At 40.4% G+C, this 27,938-nt stretch overlaps 1 protein-coding gene across 3 annotated transcripts in view; it reads left to right on the plus strand.

Annotated features, from left to right (window-relative positions):
* The window catches only part of MAPKAP1 (MAPK associated protein 1), a 441,680-nt gene that overhangs the window by 371,809 nt on the left and 41,933 nt on the right, over nt 1-27,938 (plus strand). For all 3 annotated transcript variants that reach the window (XM_029611492.1, XM_029611493.1, XM_029611495.1), the window contains 2 exons: nt 8,538-8,678; nt 21,180-21,317. In XM_029611492.1, coding sequence (XP_029467352.1) covers nt 8,538-8,678; nt 21,180-21,317 — 279 coding nt within the window. The remainder of the gene's footprint in view (nt 1-8,537; nt 8,679-21,179; nt 21,318-27,938) is intronic.

The raw sequence follows: 27,938 nt of genomic DNA on the forward strand, positions 1-27,938 counted from the left end.
CCCAAAAGTTTATAGAAAAGCAGAAATACTGCTTTTCTGTAGTTCCTTTGACTTAATATCATAGCGATATTAAGTCGGAAGAACCAAAATAATTTTTTTTTTTTTAAAGTGTCAGAGGAGAGGTGGCTGTCGGCGGGTTAGGAAAATGGATGCTCACCTAACGAGCGCCCTTTTTCCTAACCCGTGGCTTTGCACAGGTTAGGAAAATGGACACTGGTAAAATTGAGCGTCTGTTTTCCTAACCCGCCGACAGCCACCTCTCCTGGGTGCTCGATGCCAAGGAGGCACTAGAGACGCAAAATTTTGCCTAGCGCCGCCTTTTTACTGTGGCAGCCCATTTAAATATTAAATCGGGTGCCCAGGAGAGGTGGATTGGCACATTTTAAGAGAGCAGGCACTCAATCATAAGTGCCCGTTTAACGCGCACCAATATTGCATCAGCCTGATAATCTGGAATAAAGTAACTTTACCTATACTTTTATATTTTGTAGCTTGGTGTACCCTGGGTTTACTTGTTTCTCTGTTTGACTATATATGTTAATTTAGATAAAATCTGGATGTTCAAGGATGACATTAGGTGGTGTGCTAGTCGCCCACAGAAGCAAATAATGATAGTCGCACAAACGTGAGACGGTGTACTGCACTGCTTTATTAATAACATAGAATATGATGGCAGATAAGGACCGTAAGGCCCATCTACTTCATCCAATTTCATTCCTGATAGTGCCATAGACCCCAGTTGACCTCTGGCTTTCCATTCATTTCTCAACTACAGATCTTCTCTGCCTATCTCAGGTTTTCTTCAATTCTGAAACTGGTTTGTCTACCTCCTCCATTGGAAGTCCATTCCAAGCATCAGCCACCCTTTTGTGAAGAAATATTTACAACTAAATAGGCCAACGATGAAAACCCCAGTAAAATTAAAGAAAACTCAGAATGTGCTTTTTCAATATTCAAACTTAAAAAGCTGTTTTTGTAACAGAGTATATCTGCAAATATTCTTCTCAAAGACAAACAGTTTAAAATTTTGAACAGATTTGTTACCTGTCCTACCTGGACAGCAGAAGTATGTATTATTGCCTCTGAATTATGCCCTAAATGACCGAATATCCCTGGAATGTTTAGAATTGCGTTCTAGAGCTGCGACAGCATTTCTGCACTGCGAGATGTGATAATTGGCATGGTGCATGTTTCCAAGTAAACATGAAAATCGGAAATCTGTGGAATTGGATCAAACTCCCAATCCCAAAAGAAAACCTTATACATGCATCGCAGTAAAGTGGTGCTGTGTTCCTTCCAGCTGGATTGGCAGCAAAACACCTGATTTAAATATGCAGAAAAAGAAAGCACGAGATATCCTAGGATTCAAAAAGACAGTCTAGTTGCTAAAGAAGTGTATCAGCACATTTTTGGAAAAATGGAAATTCTATATAGCAATGTTAACGTTGGAGTCCAAACATATAAACATTCTGGATGACCTGGCTATTGGATTTTATTTTGCCAACATGCACATGGATATAACCACTTTGTTGTAGGCGATGTCTCTTTCTTCCTTGCTATTTAGTTTCTCAGTGTGTATGAGTACTGTTTTGTTTGCTGTAATGTTTTGAATATGAATGTCTAGAAATATTTTTCAAAAATAGTGTTTAGCCACTCTGAACTCTTTTATGGGTATTATATCCTATGAAATCTCACTAATACAAAACAGATTCCCTGTTGCACTAGTATACAGCTCGATCCAGTAAAGTCCGTGGGAGAGCGGACGAACGCCCGCTCTCCCGGCGCACGCACCGGCCCTTGGCCGGTGCGAGCGATCCAGTATGCAAATGAGCTGACGCGGTGCAAACGAGGAAAAGGAGGCGCTAGGGACACTAGCGCGTCCCTAGCGCCTCCTTTTGGCCTGGAGCGGCGGCTGTCAGCGGGTTTGACAGCCGACGCTCAATTTTGCCGGCGTCGGTTCTCGAGCCCGCTGACAGCCACGGGCTCGGAAACCGGACGCCGGCAAAATTGAGCGTCCGGTTTTCGGCCCGACAGCCGCGGGCCGAATTCAAAATTTTTTTTTTTTTTTTTTTTACTTTTTTTTACTTTTGGGGACCTCCGACTTAATATCGCTATGATATTAAGTCGGAGGGTGCACAGAAAAGCAGTTTTTACTGCTTTTCTGTGCACTTCCCTGGCGCCGGAAGAAATTAGCGCCGACCTTTGGGCGGCGCTACATTCTTAGAGTAAAATGTGCGGCTTGGCTGCACATTTTACTTACTGGATCGCTCGGGCATACCTAATAGGGCCATCAACATGCATTTGCATGTTGAGGGCGCTATTAGGTGCCGCGGGTGGGCCGCGTGTTTTCCTCCCCTTACTGAATAAGGGGTAAGGGAAAACATGCGCCCAGAGCAGGGTGACAGTGCGCTCCGACGGAGCACACTTTACTGGATCGACCTGATAGTAAGTAAATGGTTTTAGTTTTGACTTAACAGAAGACTTAAGAATTGGTGGGCATCACCATTTCCTGTCAGGGAGGGAGGGATACATGAAACCTGTTTCTCACATTTGTCTTGTCTGAGATTTGCACAGGGAGTTCAGTTATAGTCTGTGATAATACATTAAAATGTACCTAAATATAAAGTTAAGCCCAGTTACCATTCATAGTAGGGTTTTGGAAATGTGTTCCTGCTTCAATGACCAGTGTTAGTGCTACACCCGTGTGTAGTTCCATGTAATAAGTACATATAACATGAATGGTGTATTTTGTTACTGCTGTGTGCAAACGAGGGGAGGGTTCATAAATCACCAAAGAGCTTCAATGAGTTAGGAAGCTCCCCCTCTTGTGATTAAAGAATAACGAGTTTCAGTAGTTCTGTCCGTGCAGGATAATCATAAGGAAAACCACAGTGACACCTTTTCCCCTAGTGTAAAAGGGAAAGTCTAATAATGTACAGCATTTCAGGTTTCACCGCGGCTTAGGCTTCTCTCTGAATATTGTTTATTTTTTGTGCAAAATTTAGAATTTTTAGATTCAGCTTTCTACAAGCAATCAGGTATTACTCTTTCCATTGGCAAAAGAAAAAAAATTAAGGCTAAAATATTTTACACTGCCAACCCCGAAAAGGGCACATGGGGAGGGTGGGGGAGCTCTAAGGTTACAAGATGGCATCACATGGAGAATGCAACTGCACCTTCAGTTTTTGAGATTGCGTTGGGGCAATATCGTTGTTATTAATTTATTGTGGTCTGCTTCACTTTTGGCTCCTCCTTGAGAAAGCAAGAGTACGGCAAATCTGTGGGCTAGGCGGGAGGAAAAATGTCTTTAGATGTAATGGTAGGAGATGTTCAGAAGCTCCTGAAGGTTTGAATGTGGTTTCATTGCTGCAGTATAAGGTGATAAAAGGAAAATATTGTATACCGGTAAACTACTTTGCATTGCAGTACAGTGTGTCTTCATAAGTTACTGGCAGCTAGTAATTTAAAAGTTTTGATTGATGCATAAAGGTAACGTTATCTCCTGTGCAATTTGTGAAAATTCAGACATTACATTACAACAAAATGTGTTAAAATTAATTTCAGTAATATTTATGGATACAAATATGTCAAAATAAGATGTTTTTTTAAACACATTTAACTGTTTTTTATGGCAGAGCTATGATTAATTTGTCTTGCTAGTGACTTCATCACCCATTGTAAATGAAGTTTGGCTTTCAGTGAGCTAGCCATTTTCATTACAAGGTATATAAGCGCACGTGCGTCCCATGTGTGCATGGCTTCCGGCGGCGCACACGGATGCGGCTATTTTATAACATGCACGCGGTGATGCGCACATGTTATAAAATATGGATCCCGCGTGCATATGAGTGCCGGATTTTAATATCCGCGCACGCATGTGTGGGCGGGTCATGACTCGCGCTCACGGGGGGGGGGGGGGGGCATTTTTTTAAAAAACAACGTGAGGCGACACGAGTAGGCCTTCCCCAGTTCCCTCCCAGCACGCTCCAGTTAAGGAGCAGACTGGGAGGGAACTTCCCTATTCCCTTAACTACCCTTCCTACCCTTTCTCTTCTCCTCCCCGACCCCTAACCCCTACCTAACCATTTTTTTTGTTTTAGTACTTACTGCTGCTTCAGAACAGAAGTAACTTCTGCGCGCTGGCCAGCTGCCAGCGCACGCTTCTCTGGGACAGCATCTAATGGCACTGTCGCAGCCGGCCCCAGCAGGCTTTCTGAAAATTGCACCTAAATGTTATACATAGAAGAGAGCAAGAGCTATATACATTATACTGTATATAAATAGAGATGTAAACACATCCACATTTAATGTATGTACTAGTAGTAAAAGTCCAGGGATATACTGTGAAGTGTGAAATTGAGATGTGTGGTGATAGAGAGTACACAGTGATAGGCCGATACAGTACGGTTCGCTCAGCCGAGTATACCGTTTAACACCTGTTTGGACGCACGTTTTCGATGCGGTCTTATTGCCCCTTATACTGTAAGAGGTAATAGTGCCTCGAAAGCGCACAGCCAACCCCTGAAAACTAATAGTGCTCATCACATGCAAAGGCATGTTGATGAGCCTATTAGTCACCTGGGATACTGACAGTAAAATGTGCGGCTCAGGAATTAACGGCGCTAAGTTTGAAACAACCGGGAAAAGTCTACAGAAAAGCAGAAAAAACTGTTTTTCTCTACACCCTCCAACTTAATATCATAGCGATATTAAGTCTGAGGAACCTAAAATTTAAAATAAAATTTTTTATTTTTTTTTTAAATCTAACCTGCCAGTGAGCAGGTTAGAAAAATGTATGCTCAATTTTACCGGTGTCCGTTTTCCTAACCCGTGGCTGTCAGCGGATTCGAAAACTGCTGCTGGTAAATAGAGCGTCGGTTGTTGGACCCGCTGACAGCCAGCTCTACCGCTAATAAGGCGCTAGGGACACGCTATTGTCTCTAACGCCTCCTTATTAGCGCGACACCTAATTTGAATAGAGAATCGTGTGCCCAGGAGAGGTGCCTGGGCACACGTCAGGAAAGCGGGCGCAAAACACGGAGCACCGGCTCTCCAGCACTTTTTACGGAATCGACCTTTCATGAGTTTGGGTGAACTGTGTAGTAGTAGACTGTGGATTGACTATTCGGAGAGAGAAAGGGTCAGAACTAGAGAGCACAGCCAGAGAAAGGGGCAGAACTCAATTTTCATATGCGGTAGTAGAGAATGGATGGGACAATACAGAGAGGCCGATGCAAAAAAATACGCGGAAAGCGAGCGCTGACTTTTCAGCGTCCGCTTTCTTAGTGCCCGCATAGTGTCCTCAAGGGGGGCGCCATGCTATATGGAAATTAGGGGGTCGAGCTAGCAAGGGGGCACTAGGTTCGCTTGCACGCCCCTAGCGCCTCCTTGCTAACACGAACCCGCGGGGGATGCCGGTTATGAAAACGGACGCCGGTAAACTTGGCATTGGTTTTCATAACCGGCCATCTGCCAGTAATGAAAACGGACGCCGAGTTTATCGGCGTCGGTCTTCCTAATTCGGCGGTCTGCCGAGGTTTGTTTGTTTGTTTGTTTTTTTGTTTACCTAAGTACAGAAAAGTAGTTTTTTCTGCTTTTCTGTACTTCTTTTACATGTGCTCAGCTATTAACGCCTGCTTCAGGCAGGCGTTAATACCTGCGAGCTAAATGTGCATTTGCATGTGATGAGTGCTATCACATTCACGCCGTGTCCGTCGCGCATTAAATAGGCGCTAATCCCCCTATTGCATTATGGGGTGGATTAGCGCCTATTTAACCCGCATCTGACTGCGTTTCATACAGTGCGCTCAGCCCCAGAGAGTGGGAAGGAGCTGAAGAGACCAGGGAAAGAGGGGGACAAGAGTTCAATTCACATGCAGAGAGAAGGGCGGAGCTGGGCAGTACAGGGAGGGAGGAACAGTGCTCACTTTGCCTACTGGTTGTGCAGGCGTGGGGCAGTTTTCCTCTTTATTATAGCTAGAAGATTGTCATGCATATATTTTACTGTGAGAAGAGATATAAGCCTTTTAAAACATTTTCTTTTTGCATCTGTTTGGTATTGTATTCATAAGATATTTTTGGGTCAACCATGTGGTAATGTGATTTTTAAAGTAAGGAGCATATCAATCTAATTAATTTCATTATTGGCTTTTCTTTTTTTTTTTTTTTCCTTGCTCTGGGCATTGCAGTTTTGTTTTGTAGCAATGCTTGCTGAGAAAAGTAGTATTCAATATTTCCATTAAAAGGGAAGTCAGTCCCCTGAATCAGCAGTATTTGTCTATACCTGACACAGGTTCCAAGGGTTTTTTTTTCCCATTTTCCCCCAGGAACCGTTGCCCTTCTTATCATAGGCAATCTCCTTGTCAGCATAGGGCAGCTCTGGAAACTTACAGTAGTTTAACTGAGAGTTGAAATCCCCAAATGAGATATGAATTTACACTGCCCAGGAGTGGAAGGTCGATGCAGGAAGCATTAGTGCATTGAGCCAGCTCCAACTTTTATAAAAGTCTAAGGAAAAAATGAATACATAGGACCTGACTAGACTTTTTTTTTTTTTTTTGCCAGTGATATTGCAGCATAACGACCTCTGCTCAACTTCTTCTATCTCAGCTGGCTGGCTGGCTGTTAAGATTTCAGCAGACTAGAAAGTTTTCATTAATCTCCAGCAGCAAATATAGGAGCGCAAACTGGCAGTTGTTCCAGCTTTTAGGACTACATTAGCTGGTGTATTAAACAAAATGTGTCATTCCTGGTATCTTCTGCAAGAAGCTAAATCAATTTTCAACCATATTTATGCATCACTTTATCTAAAAGCATCTGAATTATCATTTGCAGTGAAGATGCTTTATTAGCAGCTGGCATAGAAATTACTCAGTTAGAAATTACATGTCACATATAGTAATTTTTAAATTGGTTTTAATCCAGCACCATAAAATGTAAGAATCTTAAGTGTTATTTTTTTCATTAATTGCCATTTTGACTTAATGAGATGTTACCTTCTCCTAAACTAATCCCTATTATAGAGAATGTTAATTGGTAAACATTATACAGATGCAGTAGCATCAGTAGATTAGCTTTAATGACATTATTGATTCATTTTCTAAGAAAACGTGTTATAAGTATCAGAAAAGGTAGCATGTTGGTATGTATGAGGAGTCTATGCTGCTAATGATTGTGTGCCATGTGAAAACAGTTTTGTCCAGATTTTACTGGAATCCCTTTCGACTGGAGTGCATACAGAGAGCACCAAAGTAAGGATATTTGGGCACAAACTGGTTTAGATATTATATTACTAAAGCTGTCATTGAGTTCTAGGATATATATTCTGTTGAAGAATGTGCCGATACACTTGGAAGAAGACCGAAGTAATAAAATATGTTTTGCTATGCAACAGATACTATATAGAAACCTGCTTGTAAGAAAATTGTTTTGGAATTTAGTATTTAGAATGGAGCCGAAGTTGGCTTTTGGTCATCACAGAGAGGGTACAGTGCCAGAATAAGTAAGAATATTTTACTGGTAATCTCATAAATTTTACACCTCATCTGCTACTCTGTATAAATTGGGGCAGAAAAAAATGACGCCCTAATCCTGCGGTGAATGAAGGACATTTGTTAGAACAAATTCAGAGAGATTTTATTTATTATGTTCCAGTACAAAATATATTGTCCATAACTTTTATATATGCTACATCAGTTCTGTGCAGTTCTGAGTAAGTCTGCTCTTCAGGGTAACCAAAATATCCAAATCAAGATGGCTCTTAGGTAAAATATAAGCAAATATTATACATGCATATTCATATCCTGCACCTGAGACGTTTGGAGGAACAGAGGTGAAAACTCGTGCACCTCAGATATAGTCCCCAATTATTTTGATACATAGGGGATCAACACATTTTGTAAGAGACTACCAGAATTTGTTTTTTAACTGTCTAGAGAAGAATGGCATCTCTTTTGGGCAATTATCGTAACTTGGTCTTACTGGAAAATGTAAAAACTGTGACTATTTCTTCTAGAAAATTATTGGAAAATACACAGCTTTTCCTTATGTTCAAAAACAAGAGAATATTTTTCCAGAATTGTAACCAATGAATCAATTACCCAGGCTTGAAAAATGTCACCATTCATAGATATCACCTTGTTATGAAGGGATGTGTTCTCAGATAGTCTACCCAGTCTCAGGCATGCAGGTCAGATAAACCAAGAGAGTCTAATAAAGTCAAATCTGCAAAGATAGAGAAAGCAAAGTTAAACTTCACCCTCTAATGTTGACCTCTTACTGAGTGTGAAGAATGGAGATGTGCTTTAGAGTCCCAAAGGACTTTGTCACAAAGCAGAGGGTAAAGAAGCTTAAAAATAGTCGAAACAAAATATATAGGCATGTTCTTGCAACCTTGTGGTTTTGAAATGACTGTCTTTAGGCTTGTAGTGCATCACCAGTAACTCTTAATGGCATAGTGCCTCAGAATTCCCACATGCCCCTCTAGTAATCTAAATATCTTATGTTCTGTGTTTTCACTGGAATCTATTTTTCTTTAGGTTCAAGAGGTGAAGAGAGCTCAGAGGAAGATCCTCAAATTGATATAGCAACAGTTCAGGATATGCTTAGTAGCCATCATTACAAGTCTTTCAAAGTCAGCATGATTCATAGACTTCGCTTCACTACTGATGTTCAATTAGGTGAGTCAATTTATGCCATAAGGTCAACAAATTATAGCATTTCAAACCTCCAGCCTCCTCAGAAATTACCGTACAGTACTTTTAATTTATTGTTGCTGATATGATTAATAACCACTTTCAGCCAAAAGAAAAAGAATCACTTCATGCCAACTGTCCAAATTTAAGTAAAGCTATTTAACATTTTAGTCATTTTCACTGTCAAATCTCCACATACAGTCAGTGTTACAACAATCTTAATGTTAAATGTGAATGGAACAAGAAGTGAAACACAGAACATTTGAAAAGGTTTTAAAAATATAAGTATCTTCTGTAATTCAAATGCAAGATACAATTTAAAATTAAATGAAATACTGGCCTGCCCTTAAACATAGTGATGTTCCTTAAAGCAAACATTAGAATTTGTGTATTTATGCACCAAAAGCATTTTCTGAGAATGAGAAGTTAAATTGGCTCCTCAGTGTATAGTAGCATTAGAGAGAGACCAAATTGGCCATCTAGTCTACCTAGTTGTGATTCTTCCATTTTGGGTAGATGAGCATATAAAGGCCCATATTTGACCCAGCACCAACTCCCCATCCCCAGGTCTTTTTTTTTTAAACTTTCATCCCATTTCCTACCACTGCGCTACATCAGTTCCAAGTGTGCCCAGAATCTATTAAAAGTACTGGTTTCTACCATCTCCGCTGGTAGGTCATTTCAGGCCTTATCTTTGAGATTCTTACAAGGCCAGCAATAAATCCAACACCTATGTCTTATTACCAAGCGTTCTAATAACCCACACAACTGCTAACACTATCCAAAATATCCAGCTTCTTTGAATTCATTCAAATTTGGGTTTTAACCATAGTCATTCATGTAAGCGACCCTAGTGCCTTCTTACATGCCTGATGCAGTCTTACCACCGCTGATAAGTTTGTAACTAAGGGTTGAACTATTAAAAAAATTAATAGGTGAGCACTCCAAAATGGAGCCAAGGTATATTTCTTCAGCAGCCTATATTTTTGTCCTGCCATTACACATGTTGCAACCATTTGGTGGACAGAGGATGTCATTTTTCAGTGCAATCGGTCTAAGATTGTTCACCAAAAATAATAATAATGCTATTTTAAAACATATAAGTACTCAAGAACCTATAGAATGAGGTAAGTATGGGGAGAAAATGGTAAGGGTAAATCTTAAAAATAATTTAGTAATTTTAAACATTCATGCAGCCCACAGTTTTGATTTAAAAGCAGCTGTAATTCATGATCTGTGGAGAAATATACACTATTTTGCTGCAAACACCCTCGATTAAAAATATTTTTTAATCATTTCACTACCAAATCATGAATTAAAGTAATCCCATTGATAAATCTTTCTCTGCTCCCTGGCTGAACATAGAGATAATTCTAGCATGAATTGTACTTCCAGTGCATACAGCTGATATCATTGCTGAGAAAATTATCTGTAAATTAGTGCTACATTTCTAGATTGGTTTTCAACTGTTACGTTAAGGAAGGAATTTTTCCTCTGATGTAGATGTTGCAATGCACGAAGCCATGTTTTTTCCTCCTGAAACTTTGTGCACCCAGTTTGCTTTCAGTGAAGTTTGAGTCACTATGGCCTGGATTTTCTAAGGTCACAGACCTTAGAAAATCCGGAGGTAACAGGGGGCGGGGTGGCGAAGCGGGGAGCAGGCCTACGAAAGCCAGCAGCGATCGCACCTCCGCAGTGCCATCGCTGCCGGCTTTCGCACTCAATAGCGCCATCATAAAAGATGGCGCTATTGGGCGCAAAACTGGCTGTGAAAAGGGTCCTTACCTTTTCGCCATCAGCGGTGTCTTAGTGGCGTCCGCCCCGGTGACGCCCCGACTCCTCCCCTTCCAGTGCGGACGCCGCCCAGAACCCGCCCCGATTTAGCTATCGCACGTGAAAAGTCCTTTTTCGCGTGTGATCCACATAGAAAATGACCCCCTATATCTGGAAGTTGTCAGGCGGGAACGCTTGAAAAGTTAATGACAGATCATTAAGTGAGGATAGCTGTTGTAGGAAACAAACTTAAGCCTGGATTTATCAAAATGCACTAAAAACCGCATGCAATAGAAAAAGGGGCGTATTTTATGGTAATAGGCAATTTATCGCAATTTGCGCTAATACCTATGAGTAGAGCTAAGTTACTGCAAATTGCGATAACTTTTTCGCACTTTGAGATAAGTGCCAGAAGTGTGGTATTTCCTACATACAACCACTGGGGGGACCATGTTTACTATCAGAGCCACTGAGGGGGGGGGGAGGGAGAGAGAGAGAGCGAGCCTAGCCATAATGCCCAACACTAGATAGGTATTTATATCTCTATGGGAGACCCACCTAGTAACTCGAGGTGAGGTTTAGGTATTAGTGTAGGGGTTAGGGGCCACTTTGACGTTCAAAGTGAGACGTACGAACAGATCGGTGCTCTCTTGTGAAAATTTGATGACCCTCTGAGTGAGGGAACTCACTCAAAGATGAGATTTGTGCAATGTTCTCTCAACCTAGCTTGATGTTAGAGAGTCCATCAAGCTAGGTCAGAGGGTCATCAAATTTTCACAAGAGAGCACCGTTCTGTTCGTACGTCTCACTTTGAACGTCAAAGTGGCCCCTAACCCCTACACTAATACCTAAACCTCACCTCGAGTTACTAGGTGGGCCTCCCATAGAGATATAAATACCTATCTAGTGTTGGGGCATTATAGCTAGGTGCTCTCTCACTCTCTCTCTCTAACTCTCTCTCTCTCAGACGTGGCCTGGATGGTGCTCCAGGAGCTTCACAACTACTAAAACAGGCATTGGAGAACACATCGCAAAATGCGATCAAGCCTTAACGCAAGCTATTGCACGGCTTAACACTACTGAAAAAGGTGTAGCTAAACTTGGCATTAAAGCTGTGCGATAGGGCTTCGCAAAACGCTAAACCCAGCCCACTCCCACCCCTAGCTCCTCCTCTTTTTTGGATTTGCATCGCCCCATACGTTATAGTGCTATTGCATGCGTTAAAGGCGTTTTCGCATGCGTCAGCGGCACTTTTCGCATGCAATAAGCCCTTAACGTATGCGAAAATACCTTATAGCATTTTGATAAATGACCCTGTTAGGTAGTAATGAAAGGGCTGACCCTGACTGCCATGTAATTTTGTATACATACATTTTATATATATATATACCGGTACTTTTTTTTTAATTGGCTTATTTTATATTATGTAGACTAGAAGCTTCCAATAACTGGCGACAATAACATGTTATTGCAGTCTGTTTTAATACAAGAGAGTACTAGAACTCCCATGACCTGCAAAGGGAGATACTGTGTACTTGCCCTTGTGGTAAATCTTTGTATTATAATTCATAATGTAAGCCCCCATTTTACACCATGCAGAGGTATCAGAAAAATCTATTTTTGTTATCAGCTAGATTCCTTCAGAAATTGTCAGAGAAACTTTTATATTTTAAAACCGAGAAATTGGCAAATACCAATTTCCTTCTCTGTCTATGCACCCTATGTTCTAGATGAAGCAATATCTTTTAAGAGTACTTGTACTTACTACACATTTTCCCCAGAATCTGCAAAAAATATTCAGTGTGAATAAGCAGGAATGGAGGTTCAACATTAGCCCACTTCTAGGAGTAACATAAGTATCAGAGTGACAGAGCAGCTTCCAGTAGGGGCAGAGGGAGACTAGACCCACCTGGAAGGCCATAAATTACTTCCAACCCTAACTCAGTAGGTCAAAAGCCAACATGGCAAACTGGAGACACTCTACCAAACTTTGAAACCTACGATTGCGATAAGAGGCATATTGCTTGAGGACAGCCCCTGCACAGTGCTGGATCTTTTCTGAGGCTTCACTAGTGCTGAAATATGTTTATCAAGGGAAAAAAATGACTGGTGAGTGGACAGGGCAAGAAGCAGAAGGAGACTACCAAGTAGTTTAAAGAAAACCAACAAATTAGTTTTGTAGAAATGTTCCCGTTGCAACATTTCTACAAAATCAGCGTCTAAAGATGCAAGTTTTCAAGGCTGAGAAAGGGTTCTTATCAATGGTTTTCTTTAACTCTGTACAATTGAACCCTCTTAGAATCAATTTGTTAAATAGAAATTGCTTTTAGTGGGAGAAATCAGTTTGCCCCCAGGCTATCTTAAGTTTAAAGATAACAGATAGATTCGGTGTAGAATAAAAACCGCACATGGCCATTAATAGCACTTTTATATAATTTGTTGTGATGTCACTATGAATTATGTTCTTTTTGCATTAGTAATTACACTGTGGGATAAATGTGGAACTTACTTTAATGTTTCCATTAATATAACCTGTGCTAATCAGCTGTTATTCACTGAAGGAAAAGAACCTTTCACCAGATAGGTTTTGTTCCACTAAAATACATTGGAAGAAAACGAGACTATATCAGGGAAATTAATCCAAATTCAATATAGCTTTGCACTGTGTCCAAAGGACTCTGCTTTTTGTCATTGTGCAGGAAAGAGTTCCAGTTGTGTTGAGAAAGCCCTGGTAGTCAGTCATGATCAGAGCACTGGTGATAATTATACCTGAAAAGTCACCTTTTCATGGGGTAAAGGATTTCTCTCCCCCACATTGGATTCTAAGGGAAAGGAGATCCTCAGGGAGCACCTGCCAGACTTGTTTATATTTTGTTACTTTTCTATTTAGCTCCACCAGGGCTCTGAGGTTTGGAATGAAACTGGCTGCACTGCATTATGGGGTAATCTGTTTGCTGGGGTCTTGACCCTACCTTGCCCCCTAACCCCAGTAAAGAAAGCAGGGCATTTTTAAAACTCAGTACATGAACCAAAGAGGTTGGAAATAATCTGTGAAAACACATTGAGTTTATCTGGCTAAATGAAGATTTGGCTACTTATCCGGTTAAATTCTAGCCAGCTAATAAGTTATTATTTTATTTATTTATTTATTTATAGGCTTTTATAGACTGATATTCATAAGAACATCATATCGGTTTACAATAAAACTTGAGAAACAGAATTACAATTAACAGGGAGAAAAAACTGGAAGTGGGGATCAAAAGCAAAGAATAGAGAAACATTGTAGAGTTAAGAGATCTATACACTATTAACAATAGGTCGAGCAGGGGAGAGGTTAGGGGGGAATCTGGTAGGGAGGCATCAAACAAGTAGGAGTAAATAGCTGTCCTAAAGTTAGCCAGATGAAGTTAGCCAGCTAACTTTGATAGCCAGCTCTATTCAATAATGCGCCTGAACTATTGAATATACCCCCAAAGTTAGCCAGATAAGTTTATCTGGCTAACTTTGCTGTCCGGACAGTGATTGAATATAACCCATTGTATTTTCTAATAATCTTCCTGAAATATATTTTGGGGAAGCTCTGACAGAAGTGGAGGTGAAGTGACGCTGCCTCTACCCGGTAACTGATGTCAGTTTTCAGTGCCCTGGAAGATCTTAGCAGAGCATCGGCACACCCCTACATCCAGTTCTGGTCAGTTTTTTGTTTGAATAGGGAAGAAGAAGAATGGAGTAATGCACATGAATCAAGCTACAGCAGAGGTCTCCCCCCTACTCTGCAGACAAGGTTAGATTCTTTTTTTCCCCTTTGGTTCAAATGTATCAGGGAGTGGCAATCTTAAGGATGCTTCCTCTGTTTCCCCCCCCCCCCCCCCCCCCCCCCCCCCCCCCCCCCGAGGCAGTATACTTCTCTCAACCATGATACAAGACCTCCGCAGTCTTTAGGGAGAGATCGGAATTTAACAGGTGGGGCCTTCTTGTTCTGGTGTGGATCAAGGTTTAAGTGCTTGTGCTGGATTCAGTGTTGCTGAAAGCTCTGTTCCTGGAGACTCCCGTTCTGAGATGCCCCCAGGATCGTTGGAGCATACATCTTCCATTTCAGTGGTAATCATATCTGTTAATCTAGAGACTGTTTGGTTAGATGGTCACTTCCCTGGAGAAGTTTTGCTGTCTTCTTTTGAGAAATTAAATCTTCAGTATGTGGCTTGTTCCCTTAAAGTTTCTGATCATGAAAAAAAAAAAAAACTGAGACAATGAAAGAACAAATTGTTGATTTACAGAGCTCTACTCTAGCCATGATTAGATATAATTAGATATTGCATAATAAGATGAATAGTAGGGTTAATTATGAGATATAATTTGCATTTTGTAAATTTTCCATATAATTCTTCTGTTTCTCTTAGGGATATGCTTTAAAGATTTTATCTTGAATTTTTAAAAGTATTCTCTGCTGAAGTCCCTAAAATTTCCAAAACGTATTAACTCTTACAGAGGGAGAAGGAGGTTGCTATGTCAGATAGCACAGCTGTTATAACTTCTTCAGCTGAATATGATCATTCAATGGATTTACTCTGGTCTCCTATAAGAGAAGGTCCCACTGGTACTCTGTTAGTTACTTTTGCCCTTGAGGCTGATAAACATCGTACTTTAAAGCTTTTTTTATGTACTTGAAATTCTTTTTGAGGAAGAGATTGGGTACATCTCCTGATGTAACTAAATTTACACAGTTTAGACGTAAACAAGTTTTACAGAAAAGAGAGAGAATGTTAGCTTTCAACTTATATTCCTTTGTGAATGCCATATAAAATTGGCCTGCTGTAAATTTATTTTCTTTGAATCTGAATAACTGGAACAGTTTCTGTAGGATAAGGAAGCTATTCCATAGATTTGGAATATCGTTGGGGAAAGTTTTTCTGTATTCATTAATTATTATTTTAAAAAGCTCCTCCAATTGTGGTCTATACACTGCACTTTACTACTTTTCTTTCATTGTGATATTAGTTTTCTTACTTTGGATGGTTCTGTCTGCTTTTTGCTAAAGTTTTACCTATTGGATATACATTAGAACATTAAAATCAAAGTTTAGAAAAATGCTATTTTAACTTGTAGTGGTTTTCTTTTCATAAACGTGCTCAACCCCAGCGCTTAAACAAATTGTCATGCTAGAATTTGTATATAGTGTAAATTTGTAAGGAATTTCCAGCATGACTTAAAAATAACATTGTGTTACAGACATGTTTTAAGAAAAGATATAAAACTCTAGATTACAGGCCACCCTCAGGGAGACAGTCTTTTGTGGTGGTACCATTTTCCTGGTGTGCAGTAGGTTAGGCAAGACCCTAATCATACAAATAATTTTTCCACATAACGGATTGCATTGAAAGAGCATCCCAAAATGCTTTGAAATTACTACTTTAGAAATACAAAGCCAGCCACCTCTGGGGTGGATGTGCTGGCAGCTGATTTTAAAATGAACGCACTGCACAGCAGCCTCTGAAACAGGGAGAGAATAAAAGCAGCAGCAAGCAGTCAGGAAACCCAAATCAACATACAAGGTCCTTGGATGGGAGTTAATCCCATATGGCAAATCAGAGCAATGAAGATCAAGGGAATAAAGCAGATATTGGGAATACTAACTTAAATATTTTACAGTTCACTTTCACTTCCTTGAGAAAATATGTCTGTGTGAAACAGTCAGTGGGGCTGGGAGTTTTTCTCTACCTTATTTATATATTCATGTTGTGAAAGTACCTGTTTGGATATTTAAATTACCATACCAAAATGTGCTTTATTATTGCATTATTTCTCTAAAGAAGTCTTAGTCAAAATACATTTGGGCGAACTGAGGCAGAGAAGGTAAAGTGAGTCCCGCAGTTAGACAAACCTCGGGAATCCTAGCTTCCAGTCCTGTGCTCTGAATCTTAACATTTTCCACCACCAGACTTACAAACTGCATGAGCGTGCTAAAAGCAGCCCCTGATAAAATAAAGAATAAATAGCTATTTTGTCTCGTTCATCATGATTCAGAATGTAATAAATTCAGTAGCAGATGGAAACAGCTTTGATCCCTCACCAGTGTGCTATCCGATTGTGATTTGGTTTCAAGTCCATGCAAATAGGCAGCCCAAAGGTGGGGTGGGGGAGGGGGGGAGGATGGGAGGAGGAGTTGAGGCTGAAGGAAGGACTCCCACAAGACAGCAGTGACAAAAGAGCCCTTCTGTGGCTGCATGAGAGTTAAAGCAAGTCTTGGCAAGATACAGAAAATAATCGATGAGGTATACAGTAGCCATTTAAAGATAAAAATAATAGAAGTTAAAGTGTACTTTACATGATAAAAGAAAGATGAAAGAGAAGGGAGAGTCTGTTACATCTCGGATGGTTACAGAACCCGTGCTTGGTGAAGTAGCCTCTGCTGGTAAGATTGATGCAATGGGAAGTGACCTTGGCTTGGAGCAGGAGCTGGTGATGTATGTATGAGCATCTCTCTGCTAAATGGACCCAGATTTGTAGCACTAATATACATGGAAGCCCAGAACCAAACTCTGTATGGCAATAAATCAACAGCCACTTTGGGTGTCATTTCTGGTTTATATTCCACTATTGTTCTATCACTTTAATTCATGTCACTATCATCTGTTCATCTGGAACAGTTTTATATAATTTTCCAGTGGCGTTACCTGACAAATCCTATCAAATTAACAAGGTGCATTAAGAATATTGACTGACTGTGCAGCTTTTTGCAACTACAAGACCATGGAATGAATTTTTCTTTGAAAATAAAGTCCCAATTCATATTTTCCAGGAGGATGAGACTTGTTTCAGCACACTCAAAGCAACAAAAAAAAAATCTGTGGTTTATTGAACTTGCTTGGGATTGTATAGCCACTAATGGTGCACACTATTCAATCATCATCACAGGTTTTTACATGTATAAGTAAGATGAAGCCACACACACAAGTATGTACAGTTTTTAATAATTTCTGTATCATTCTATTTATTTATTTGTTTGTTTTATAGCCATGCCCGTGGAATTAGCACTGTGCCAGATATAGAAATTCTTCATTGCCGGGTTACAATAATTGCAACTTGGCATAAGGGCCAGATCACTACTCCAAAGAGTTTGCTTAGGGTCTATTACCAAAGAACTGTGGCAAGTAGAGAAAATAAATCTGCATATATTGACCCTTCGAATTATAGATTTAGCAATTATATCTCTGGGCAACAGCTGGGCCATCAAGGTTAACCACCATTGTGCTGTTTGTAAACAGTGAAGTATAATAGGGCAGCCTCGCCAGAAAAGCGGGAGGCACAACAAATGTTAACTGTTGGGCATGAATTCGGGGAGAGACTGCAGCAGGCTGCATTTCCATTCACTCTGTGCCAGAATCATGTTCTCTGCTAACTTGTTATCCTACCTTATTTTCCATGGGTATCTGTATTGTTTATAGACTTTCGGGAGTTGTCAGGATCTGAAACTTCCTGAGTCATGATGACTTTGATCCCTGTCTGTAATCCTAAGTATAGTATTCCCTGCACGAAATACCAAATTGGCACGTGGATTGTCTGACAGAATAGTTGCATCTGCTTAATGAAATTGTAGTAATTGTTTATGGCAGTGCTGTAAACCATATTATTATGGAGAGGGCGGAATTGAAGGTTATTACTTTTTTTTTGCACAGGGAATTAACACTACTTAGTAGGCAAGCATGGCCTCAATGGCTGTGACTTTGCTGCCTGTGTCCTCAGTTTGAAACAGAGCAAGTATACAAGTCTTTTGAGGGATAGCCCTGTGATCTGGAGCCAGCTACGCACTACCCCCATCCTCATAGCTTCGCTCTCTGCGCGACCTTGGGCCTGTCTCTATTTGCCGTTCCTCCAGGTTACACAAATGTAATCGGATAGTAGCATCAATGGCATTGTCCCTTCTTTTCAGAAGCTGTCAGAAGGAGGTGACAGCATACCTGTTTTTTGGTTTGTTTTGTGTTTGGGGGGTTTTTTTTGTTGTTTTTTAAGTTTTGTGGTTGTGCAGTAGGTTAAGATTTTATTATGGTAGAACTTGCTGTTTAAAACCAAATGATTATTACCCAGGCATGCTGAAGAAGAAAAGCACAATGTAGCGTTACTATTTGTAAATCTTCAATAAGACTGCTCAACACATTTTTCCCAGTCTTGGCTAAAATAGTTTGGTTGCCATGTTAGTCTACTTGAGTGGCTATAAAGGTCAAACAACAAAAAACATACAATTAGTCCAAAAAATGGTAATATCTAATGCATTTTTTGACTCTTTTTCAGAAGTAGCACTTCCTTCATCAAATCAAATCAAAATAAGCTAATCAAAGCATCATCTTTGCTCTGATCTGCTCATTTTGTTTTGACCTAATAAAGGGAATGTAACTCCTGGAAGCTAGTCAGGAAATGAATTAAGTTAGTACAATGAAAAGGTATCGCCTTACATTTTTTAATATCAAAATAATTGAGGAAAAAACTGCAAATGACCATTTGATGCTATAACAGTAAAGATTTGATTACTTATTGATTCATTTTGTCTTGTCACTTTGACCTTAACCTGTAGCTTATGGCCTCAAATTATTACCTTTGATGCTGTAGATTACTTTTTCTTGTCAACTCTTAAAACTACATAAAAGTATTTGTTCAGTATTTTCAACAGGCAAATTCCTGGAATATAAGCAATCAGCAAGGCATAGCCTGGAGTTGTCATGACAGGAGAAACCTGGGTTTCCTTCTATACTGCTGTGAAATTCCAAGAAACTGATGGCCAAAGAAGTTCCACTAATAATCTGCAGACCTAGCTCATTGGATTATGATGGTTCATTCCCTTAACACAAACTCAGAAATTGGGGGAAAGTGATAAAATGACCACAAATATTGGTTTAGTGCAGTGCTTTTTAAATTTGGTCCTCAGGAGCCCCCAGCCACTATGGTTTGCAGGATGTCCATAGTTGAGCATTCATGAGATATTATTGCATGGTCTGAAAATCAGTGAGGTTGATTTTAAAACGAGCGCTCGTGCACCCATACACACGTGTATTGACGTGCAAGCAAAGGTACACCGGAATTTTAAATTGTGCGTGGATGTGTGTTTTAAAATTCATCAACTACACATACATATACAATTAATTTTAAGAAGTTACTAGAGCATAGCTAGTGTGCGTGTCTTCCATAGGACTTTGTCGGCTTTTACACCCGTATATAGGCAGATTTTAAAAAATGCTTACGCAAGGGACAACTCAGTTTTTCCAATTAGCCCACTAGTTTGCCTATTTAATATCGAGGTCTTCCAGGCCTCTCTGATTTTTCATCCTGCATGCCCCCCAGTTGACCCAGACCCTTCTCCCTGACCTATAAGCCCTAAAACTCAAGATCTACAGACTTGCTCCTCATCTGGAGCAGCAGTAAAGTTATGTGGATATCAAGCCAACAGGCACCGCAATTTCTGGTTTTAAAATACGGAGTTACGCACATAACCGTTGGCCCCATCCAAGAATACCCATGCTCCGTCCATTCCCTGCCCTTTTTCCGCCCTCTTATTTTTGATGTGTGTACTGGATTATACGCACATACTTTGCGGCTTGTTAAAATCCGCGTTTCTCACACATATATAGTAAGTTTTCCGCAAGCAATGCTTTTAAAATCGACCTATCATTTGTACATTTTGTTACTTAGTAAATTAGGCCGGTTGTAAGTTCTTGAAGACCAAATGTAGAGGCCTTTGAATTAAAGGTGGTTTTATGACATTAGATGCAATAACTTCCCTTGGAGAAACAGTTAATACATTTGAAAATAAATAAACCCGGTTTTTATCCCACTCCAGCTTGACATGTGCTGAATGTTCCACCGAGTTTTTCTTTGAAGAATTTTAATACTTGAAAAAGCTTGAAAAATGGTGTAGAATTATAAAGATATTAATATCCCCACTAAATCAAATAGTGCTTAACATGTTTCCTGTTGCTTCCTAACACTCTTATATTTAATATGGTGTTTGCTATCCAGTTGGTTGAGGTTTCGCATTTCTTCACATGGAACTCCAGTATAGGTCTGCCTTCATTTCAAATGCTGTAAGCTGAATATCACTGTTCTGCTGGCTTACTGACATTTTTAAAGAATAGTTTTAAACGTTTTTTGTTCACTGTTAATAGCTATTGTTCTTTTATGCATTATTATCCGGAATTCTTAGTGAGGTAGAAGGAAGGCATGGTTTCCAGATGTCCACAGTATGTGTTATATAGCTCAGAGCACCAGTGAACTAACATAGGTAAAATGACACTACTTTTCTACTACGTTAGAAACACAGATTCATGCACAGGAGGATTTAGGGCCCTGGGTCAACGTATCCATCTTACAGGCTATAGACAGTGTCCCTATCTGAGGGGAGTAAGGCAGATGTTTAAAACATACACCACTTTTTGAGGGGTGGAGGGGGAACGAGTGAATTGAAAACAAGGGTTTTCATTATTTTTATTTAGCTCTATTCAACCATTTAGAAATGACTCTCCTAACCAATTTAGAACGTAAGCTCCCCGTTGTATATAAGAATTCATGATCAGTTTGCTTCATGTTTCAGGAGATTGAAGTTTGCTCATCAATGTTTTAAGATTTAAAAAAATTGTGTTACATGGTTAGCATGAGATCACTGAAGCACCCTCCACCCTTGTTTTGTCCTTGACCTCCCCTCCCCCCCTTCCTTTTGACTCACAGGCATCTCTGGAGAGAAGGTGGAGATAGACCCTGTTACTAATCAGAAAACCAGCACCAAGTTCTGGATTAAGCAGAAACCGATTTCAATTGATTCTGACCTCCTCTGCGCCTGTGACCTTGCAGAAGAAAAGAGCCCAAGTGAGTAGTCCTCGTTATTTATGTCTCTCTCTAGAAGATGCTAAGAAAATATATTGCCATCATATCCTTCATTTTCTTGGGTGTATTCAGCCAGTATGTGAAACTTTCCAAGTAAGTTCCAATTTTTTGTGACTTCATATTTAGCTACAAATGTCTTTTGTAAAGTAATTTTTTTAAATGGGGGGAAGAAGGTTAGTGGCCAGTGAGCAGAGCTGCTAAAAATATCTCCCTCTATCGCTATACCTTTGCACTAATATCATTTTCCTCTTAAAAACCTGTCCATTTTGCTTTCGAATTGATTTAGTCATGTACCCATAGCTGCCTTTCCTGGCAGAATATTCCATAATTTTCCCACTCTTTAGGCTTGATTTACTAGGGCTTTTTTCTCTGTCTATAGGAAAAAAATGCTTAGTAAATTGGGCCCTTTGTGCTAAACAAAAAAACTCTTCCACTTAATACCTTTGTGGTATAGCACCAAATGCCCAATCAGTGCTGCATGTGAGTGGTGCTGACACCCAACAGGGGGCAGAGCCTATGCACAGAAATGGCATTAATGAGTTTGCCCATCCATCCACCTTTTCTCCAAGTACTTAGGTAGCTCACTGCTTTCTGAAAAATTCATTGGATACAGTGGGACGTACTATGAGATGCTCGATCTGTGTTGAGGTTTTTTGTGATTAAACAGTGTTTGTCCTGTGTATAAACAGGTAATTGTTCAATAACACATTGGACTCTGAAACAACATTCAGTCCCTAAGAACGACTTTTAAAAAAACTAAGAAATGCCTAGGGACCTTCGTTTTCAATTTTTATTTTATTTTCCCTGGGAATTTCATTGTTATAGCAAAAAAAAAAAAAAAAATCAGTGGATAAATGACTTTATTATAACACACAGGAGAAAAATCAGTGGAAAAGTTAATTTTCCACTGATTTCTTTGTGTTATAAGATTAAAATGTCCAGGGGAAAAAAACTGAAAACAAAGGTCCCTAGAAATGCCTACTGGGTCATACCACAGATCCATCAGGCCCAGCATCTTGTCTCCAACAGTGGCCAAGCCACGTCACAAGAACCCAGCAGGATACTTCTTGCTCATAACCCAAGGATAAGCAGTAGCTTTCCCAGTTCTACATGGCTAATAATAGTTTATGGACTAACTCCAGGAACTTGTCTGAACCCTTTTTCAATCCAGCTGTGCTGTTTTCACCACAACATCTGATAACAAATTCCACAGTTTAATTGTGTGCCGAGTTAAAAAATATGCAGCCACTATGAATGCATCGGCCCCACCCCACAGATGACACAGATAGAGACACTGCTGCTCTTTGTGTTATTGGGCAAGTCACTTTACCCTCCATTGCCTCAGGTACAAACTTAGATCATGAGCCCTCTGGGCATAGGGAAATACCTACAGTACCTGAATGTAATCTGCTTTGAAGTTCTGGAAAGCAGAATATAAAAATCAGATAAAAGAAATAAACTGGATGTATAAGGCCATAGTTTTATTGTAAACATTATGAACACTGCTTCCTAGTACTCGAGCCACATGGTTACCAATGACACAAGCAGTGTCAACCGCCATCAGCCAAGCAAGATGGGCAGGAATGCCGAGCTCCAAATAAAAAAAGGGAGTGTGCTGCAGAGGTACGGGGGTGACTACCTCCAACCTCCTCTGAAACATTGCTCAGGATGCAGGACCTGAGGAGAAGTAGGAGGAGAGGAAAAACCACCACGTGTGTCATGGGAGGGGGGAAGGGCAGAGTCCAGCATACGACCCCCTGTTAAGAGGGGGCTACTAGGCACTTGGCGTGTACCTTCTTATTTTTCTGTTTTGTTTTAAGTGTGCTACCTATTAGCTTCATGGAGTGTCCCCTAGTCCTAGAACTATATGAAAGGGTAAATAACTGTCCCCGGTTTACCTGTTCCACCCCACTGAAGATGTTATAGATCTCTATCATAGCTCCGCTCAGCTGTCTCTTCTCCAGGCTGAAGATTCCTAAGCTATTTTGTCTTTCCTGACAGTGGAGCTGTTCCATCCCCCTCTCCCTGCCATGCATACACATACTTTATCATTTTAGTCACCTTCCTCTGCACCTTTTCCAGTTCTGCTATATCTCTTTTTTAGATCAGGCGACCAGAACTGCACACAGCACTTAAGGTGCGGTTTACATAGATTGCTACAGAGGCAGTATGATATTGTCTGTTTTATTTTCCATTCCTTTCTAAATAACACCTTTCGGTTTAGTTTTTGACGGCCATCATGCACCGGACTGAGGATTTCAAAGTGTTGTCGGCAGTCACGCTAAGATCTTTTTCTTTGGTGGTGACACCTAATATGGAAACCCGCATTATGTTCCTATAGTTTACATTATTCTTCTCTATATGCATCACTTTGCACGTGTCAACATTAAATTTCATCTGCCATTTTAGGCACCCAGTCCCCCGGTTTCGCAAGGTCCTTTTCCAGTTTTTCACAGTTGACTCGTGATCTAACAGCTTTGAAGCCCTGGTCTGTGGAATCTTTAGAAATTGGAATTGCCACCCTTTGCTGTGCTTTGCTTTTGCAGATAATGATGTGTTAGCTGATCGTCGGCAGCCTTAGTTTCCCTTGAGCCTCTGCTAAAGCGTTCATGCAGTATTCAGTCCAGAAGTGGGCAGTAGTCGCACGGATTTACTTTAGTAACCAAGCCCCCCCCCCATGTGTCTGCCCGTTTTGCACCCACTCATCTGAAACCTGCTCAACAACAAAAAAAAATACTCCTGTTAGGACAGTAAAAACCTATCTAAATGGCAGAATGTTTTGGAATTTTGCTTTTTCTTTTTTGTAGTCAAGGTTAGTATTTATGCTAATGGAGAATGAAAGGGGCTGGCACTGGAAACTGTATATTTATCCAAAATGCAAACAGAATGGGAGTTTGTGTTGCCAGTTCTCTGCCTCTTTTAAAGAGGAAAAAACGCTATTGGAAGGCAGATATAATTTTGTAATTTTGCACTAAGCTTGGCTGGATTTGCTCTTATTTTAGGGATGGCAGGATCAGATTGTACCTTCTGCAAAATAGAAATAAATGTTTAAAAGCCACTAATTTTATAGCTACTTTTTTAATGGCGCTAACTTTAATCATTGTAACATTTTCCATATCTGCTTCACTCCTTATTAGCGCGGGCCCTAATTTGAATACAATATCGCACGCCCAGGAGAACAGGCGCTCGTCTCAGAGCGCCGGCTCTTCCGCGCAGTTTACTGTATTGGCCTGTAGGTTGGCTGCAATGGTTTCCACCTTTCAGGGGGACTGATGCAGAGGAATTGTTCTGTCCCCTGGCAGTGGGTTCATGTTTGTATCTGTATGTACTGTAGTTTAACTGTGTTTAGTGCAGCCCGCCCTTCTGAGGATTTTTGATACTGAAACACTTTTTGTAACCCTTGATAAAGGTCTGTGAGCCTTGCCTTTAAGAGGAGCCTTGCCCTTAAGAGAAGCTCCCTCCTCCCTCCGCTTTCTCTTACTATCGGAAGAGCTTGAATGCCCCCCAATCTAACTTGTCTTCCTAGGTGCCTTATAGGTTCAAGAGACTGCCCTTCATGCTTCCCCTGCATCACATGGTTCTTAGGCTCGCTGCCATTGGACCTTGCCCCCCTACCCCCAGTTTGTGGAGGCGTTTCCCTTAGCAGCTCTCGAGGAGAGCCCAGTCTTGCCCATGAGGGCTTCAGAGTCAGCAGCACTCTGTAAAACTCCCTGAAACGATCGAGTTTTTACCTTCTTTTTTACTGCCTTCTTCTGAAGACTAAATCAGCCTCATATCCCTCAAGCTCCCTACCTCCACCATAAATGAACTCCTGCAACTCAAGAGACCTTCTTCTCCCTCCTGCTACCCTGTCTCCAGTTACCAAAGATCTTTGCCTTGGGGCTTACGTTTGAGATGCAACAATTGTAAGTAGAATCTACCTGTACAATAAATAATTTCAAACTTAAAGAATCTTTTTCTTGAGGACTGATTGGAAAGAAAGTTTATCTGCCTGGATGGCAAACTTGGATGTCTGTCTGATCCAGAACAGGAATATAGTGGAAATGAAAGACACCATAAATAAGTACTTGACGTCTTATTACCAGAGATGGAACAGAGTACAACATTGCTAATATATGTACTGTATATAGAGTCCAGATCAAGTTTGTTGGTACCGGTTCAAAGAATTTAACGAGCAACATTTCAAGGATATACTCTGTAGCTTGGGTTCCTTTGAACTTCAATGATTTTCCTTCACTGTTATAGACAAAGTGTTAAATGGTTTGGTTATAAGCTTTTTAGATCTCTCATTTGATTTTGTTTGCCATACAAAGGAACATGCAGATCTTGTACAGAGTTGTTGAGGTTTCACAGCAGGCAGGTTAAGGATGCCAGAAAGAATATGTACTAAAAAATAATATTAAAAAGGAGCCTTGTTAAAATGATCATTCAAAAAAATTATTTTAAAAGCTAATACTCAGTTATTCCTATCTCTCTCCATTTCTGAAATCTGATATTACGAGTGAGATTAATGATGTCGCAGTTGTGAATTAGTGCATTGACCTTATATATAACTGTTTATATGAATATTGGACAACTAAGTCCATTTGATTTCTTCTCCCAAATTTTAAGACTACTAGGTTTCTCATGCTATAATTGTGAATGTACTGACATTTCCAGAAATTTGATGCTAGGAAACTTTTAGCTTCCACCTGTTCTGTTGTGTGGCCAACACAGTTGCTCTACATAGGAAACTGCTTATAGTAGTCTTTTTAAATCAAACCAATGCAAAGTGAGCAACAGAAAGGGAGAAAATATTAAAGGGTAGGTTTTCAAAACTTACGCGTGCGTTCCATGTGAGTGTGCTACCCGGCGCGCGTACGTGGATGCGCAATTTTATAACACGCGCGTGCGTGTTATAAAATGCCGGGTCAGCGCATGCAACAGGGGGTATGGTTAAGTAAATACGCGCGGCGACACATCGGGGCCTTCCCCAGTTCCCTCCCAGTCCGCTCCAATTAAGGAGCGGACTGGGAGGGAACTTCCCAACCCCCTAGCCTAACCTCCTTTCCCCTATCCTGCCCTCCCTCTGTCCCTATCTTAACTAGCCCGTATTTTTATATTTTACCTTTTGCGCCTGCCAAGGAGCAGGAGCAAGTTGCGCGCGCCGGCACGCGATCCCCCGCACAGTAGCAAATGACCGCTGTGCCAGATGCCTCTAGCCCTGCCCCGCCCCTCCCGGACCGCCCCATTTTCAAGCCCCGGGACTTACACACGACCCGGGGTTTACGTGCACCGGGGTTTGAAAATCTACCCCTTAATGTATACCTACCACTGAGTACCAGCCTGCAGCATGACGGAAATATGAAACTTTCTCCATAGTGCTAAACCAAGCATGTTATAACCAGGTTTGTGTATAAGTACAAACACTTGCATTTTTATATGCAGTAAATTACAAGCATCAGAGCCTCCTGAAAATAGTTCAGGATTTGAATTAAATCTTCTTTTGTATCTTGAGAAATGAGGAGGAAAAAGTAGAGGAGAATTCTGTTGTGTTTCGTAAATTTTGTCTGTGATTTTTATCAGCCGGGTGATATATGTTGGTAGCCCCGTTTACATCAAACGAAATTATTCCTAGGGCCTCTTTGAATGAATTATTACAAAGAAAGGGAGGGTGAAGGAATGATAAGGGTTTTGAGTTGTGCAGTATATTTTCTCACCATGTTTTATCTCTTGTAGCACAAGTGCGCCCCATCTAGTCTTTTCATAAGCCACAGAAAACATATTACAAGCTGTAATAACACCATGGTGAAAACAGAGTAGAAAAATTTCTTAAACTGACTGCTCTTCCGCTGATGTTATTACACTTCCAGCTTGCAGTGAAATGGTAATGAAGTTGTTCTTGGCTTCTCCAGACATTTTTATGTCTTCTTTTTTTATTTGAAGGAAATGGTAAACTTCTAAATTGACTCAGGTTGTAATGCAGACTGCTGCGGTCAAGGACCATTAATTTGTTTATCGCAAGCTTTAAAATGTTTAGGTTTTTATATTCAAAAACTAGATATAGATATCTATTGCCGTAGCTAGTGAAGTTAACCAGCAGGCCTAAGCTTTTAGAAAATAATTAACATTTACAAGGTAGAGAGAAGCTAAGCATTGCTGGAGCCGTGATGTGTCAGAGGTTTATGTTGTGATCAAGTGATGTGGTAGAAAAGGTCCACAAAATTCTTCTCCTGATGTTTAGAATTCCAGTAGTCTGTTCCAGATTAGGAAGATTTATACTGTTGTCCTGAGAGGGTTAAAGAGCTTGAGATTTAACAGCTGTTTATTTGCCCTGGTTTTATAATTGATGGGGCGGTTGGTCATGAACCCTATTGCTGCCTGGCTTGCAGAACAAAAAGATATCTAACCATATTTTTGAAGAGGAATACTTTGAATAAGCTAGTATCAACTTGCTTGCATCTTGGGTCTTTTAGTTGTATTTTTAGCTCGTCTTTCTTTATTGTCATGGTAGCCTCCTCGTTCTCATTTGAAAAGACTCTTTTTCTGAGTCCTTTTTTCATTGCAAGTGTAGTTGATATTTTGCCGTGTGATGCCTGCTTGGGGTTTGCTGAGGGTCAGCAT

Source organism: Rhinatrema bivittatum, chromosome 8 (assembly GCF_901001135.1).
Source record: "Rhinatrema bivittatum chromosome 8, aRhiBiv1.1, whole genome shotgun sequence".
In the NCBI taxonomy this organism is placed as follows: Eukaryota; Metazoa; Chordata; class Amphibia; order Gymnophiona; family Rhinatrematidae; genus Rhinatrema; species Rhinatrema bivittatum.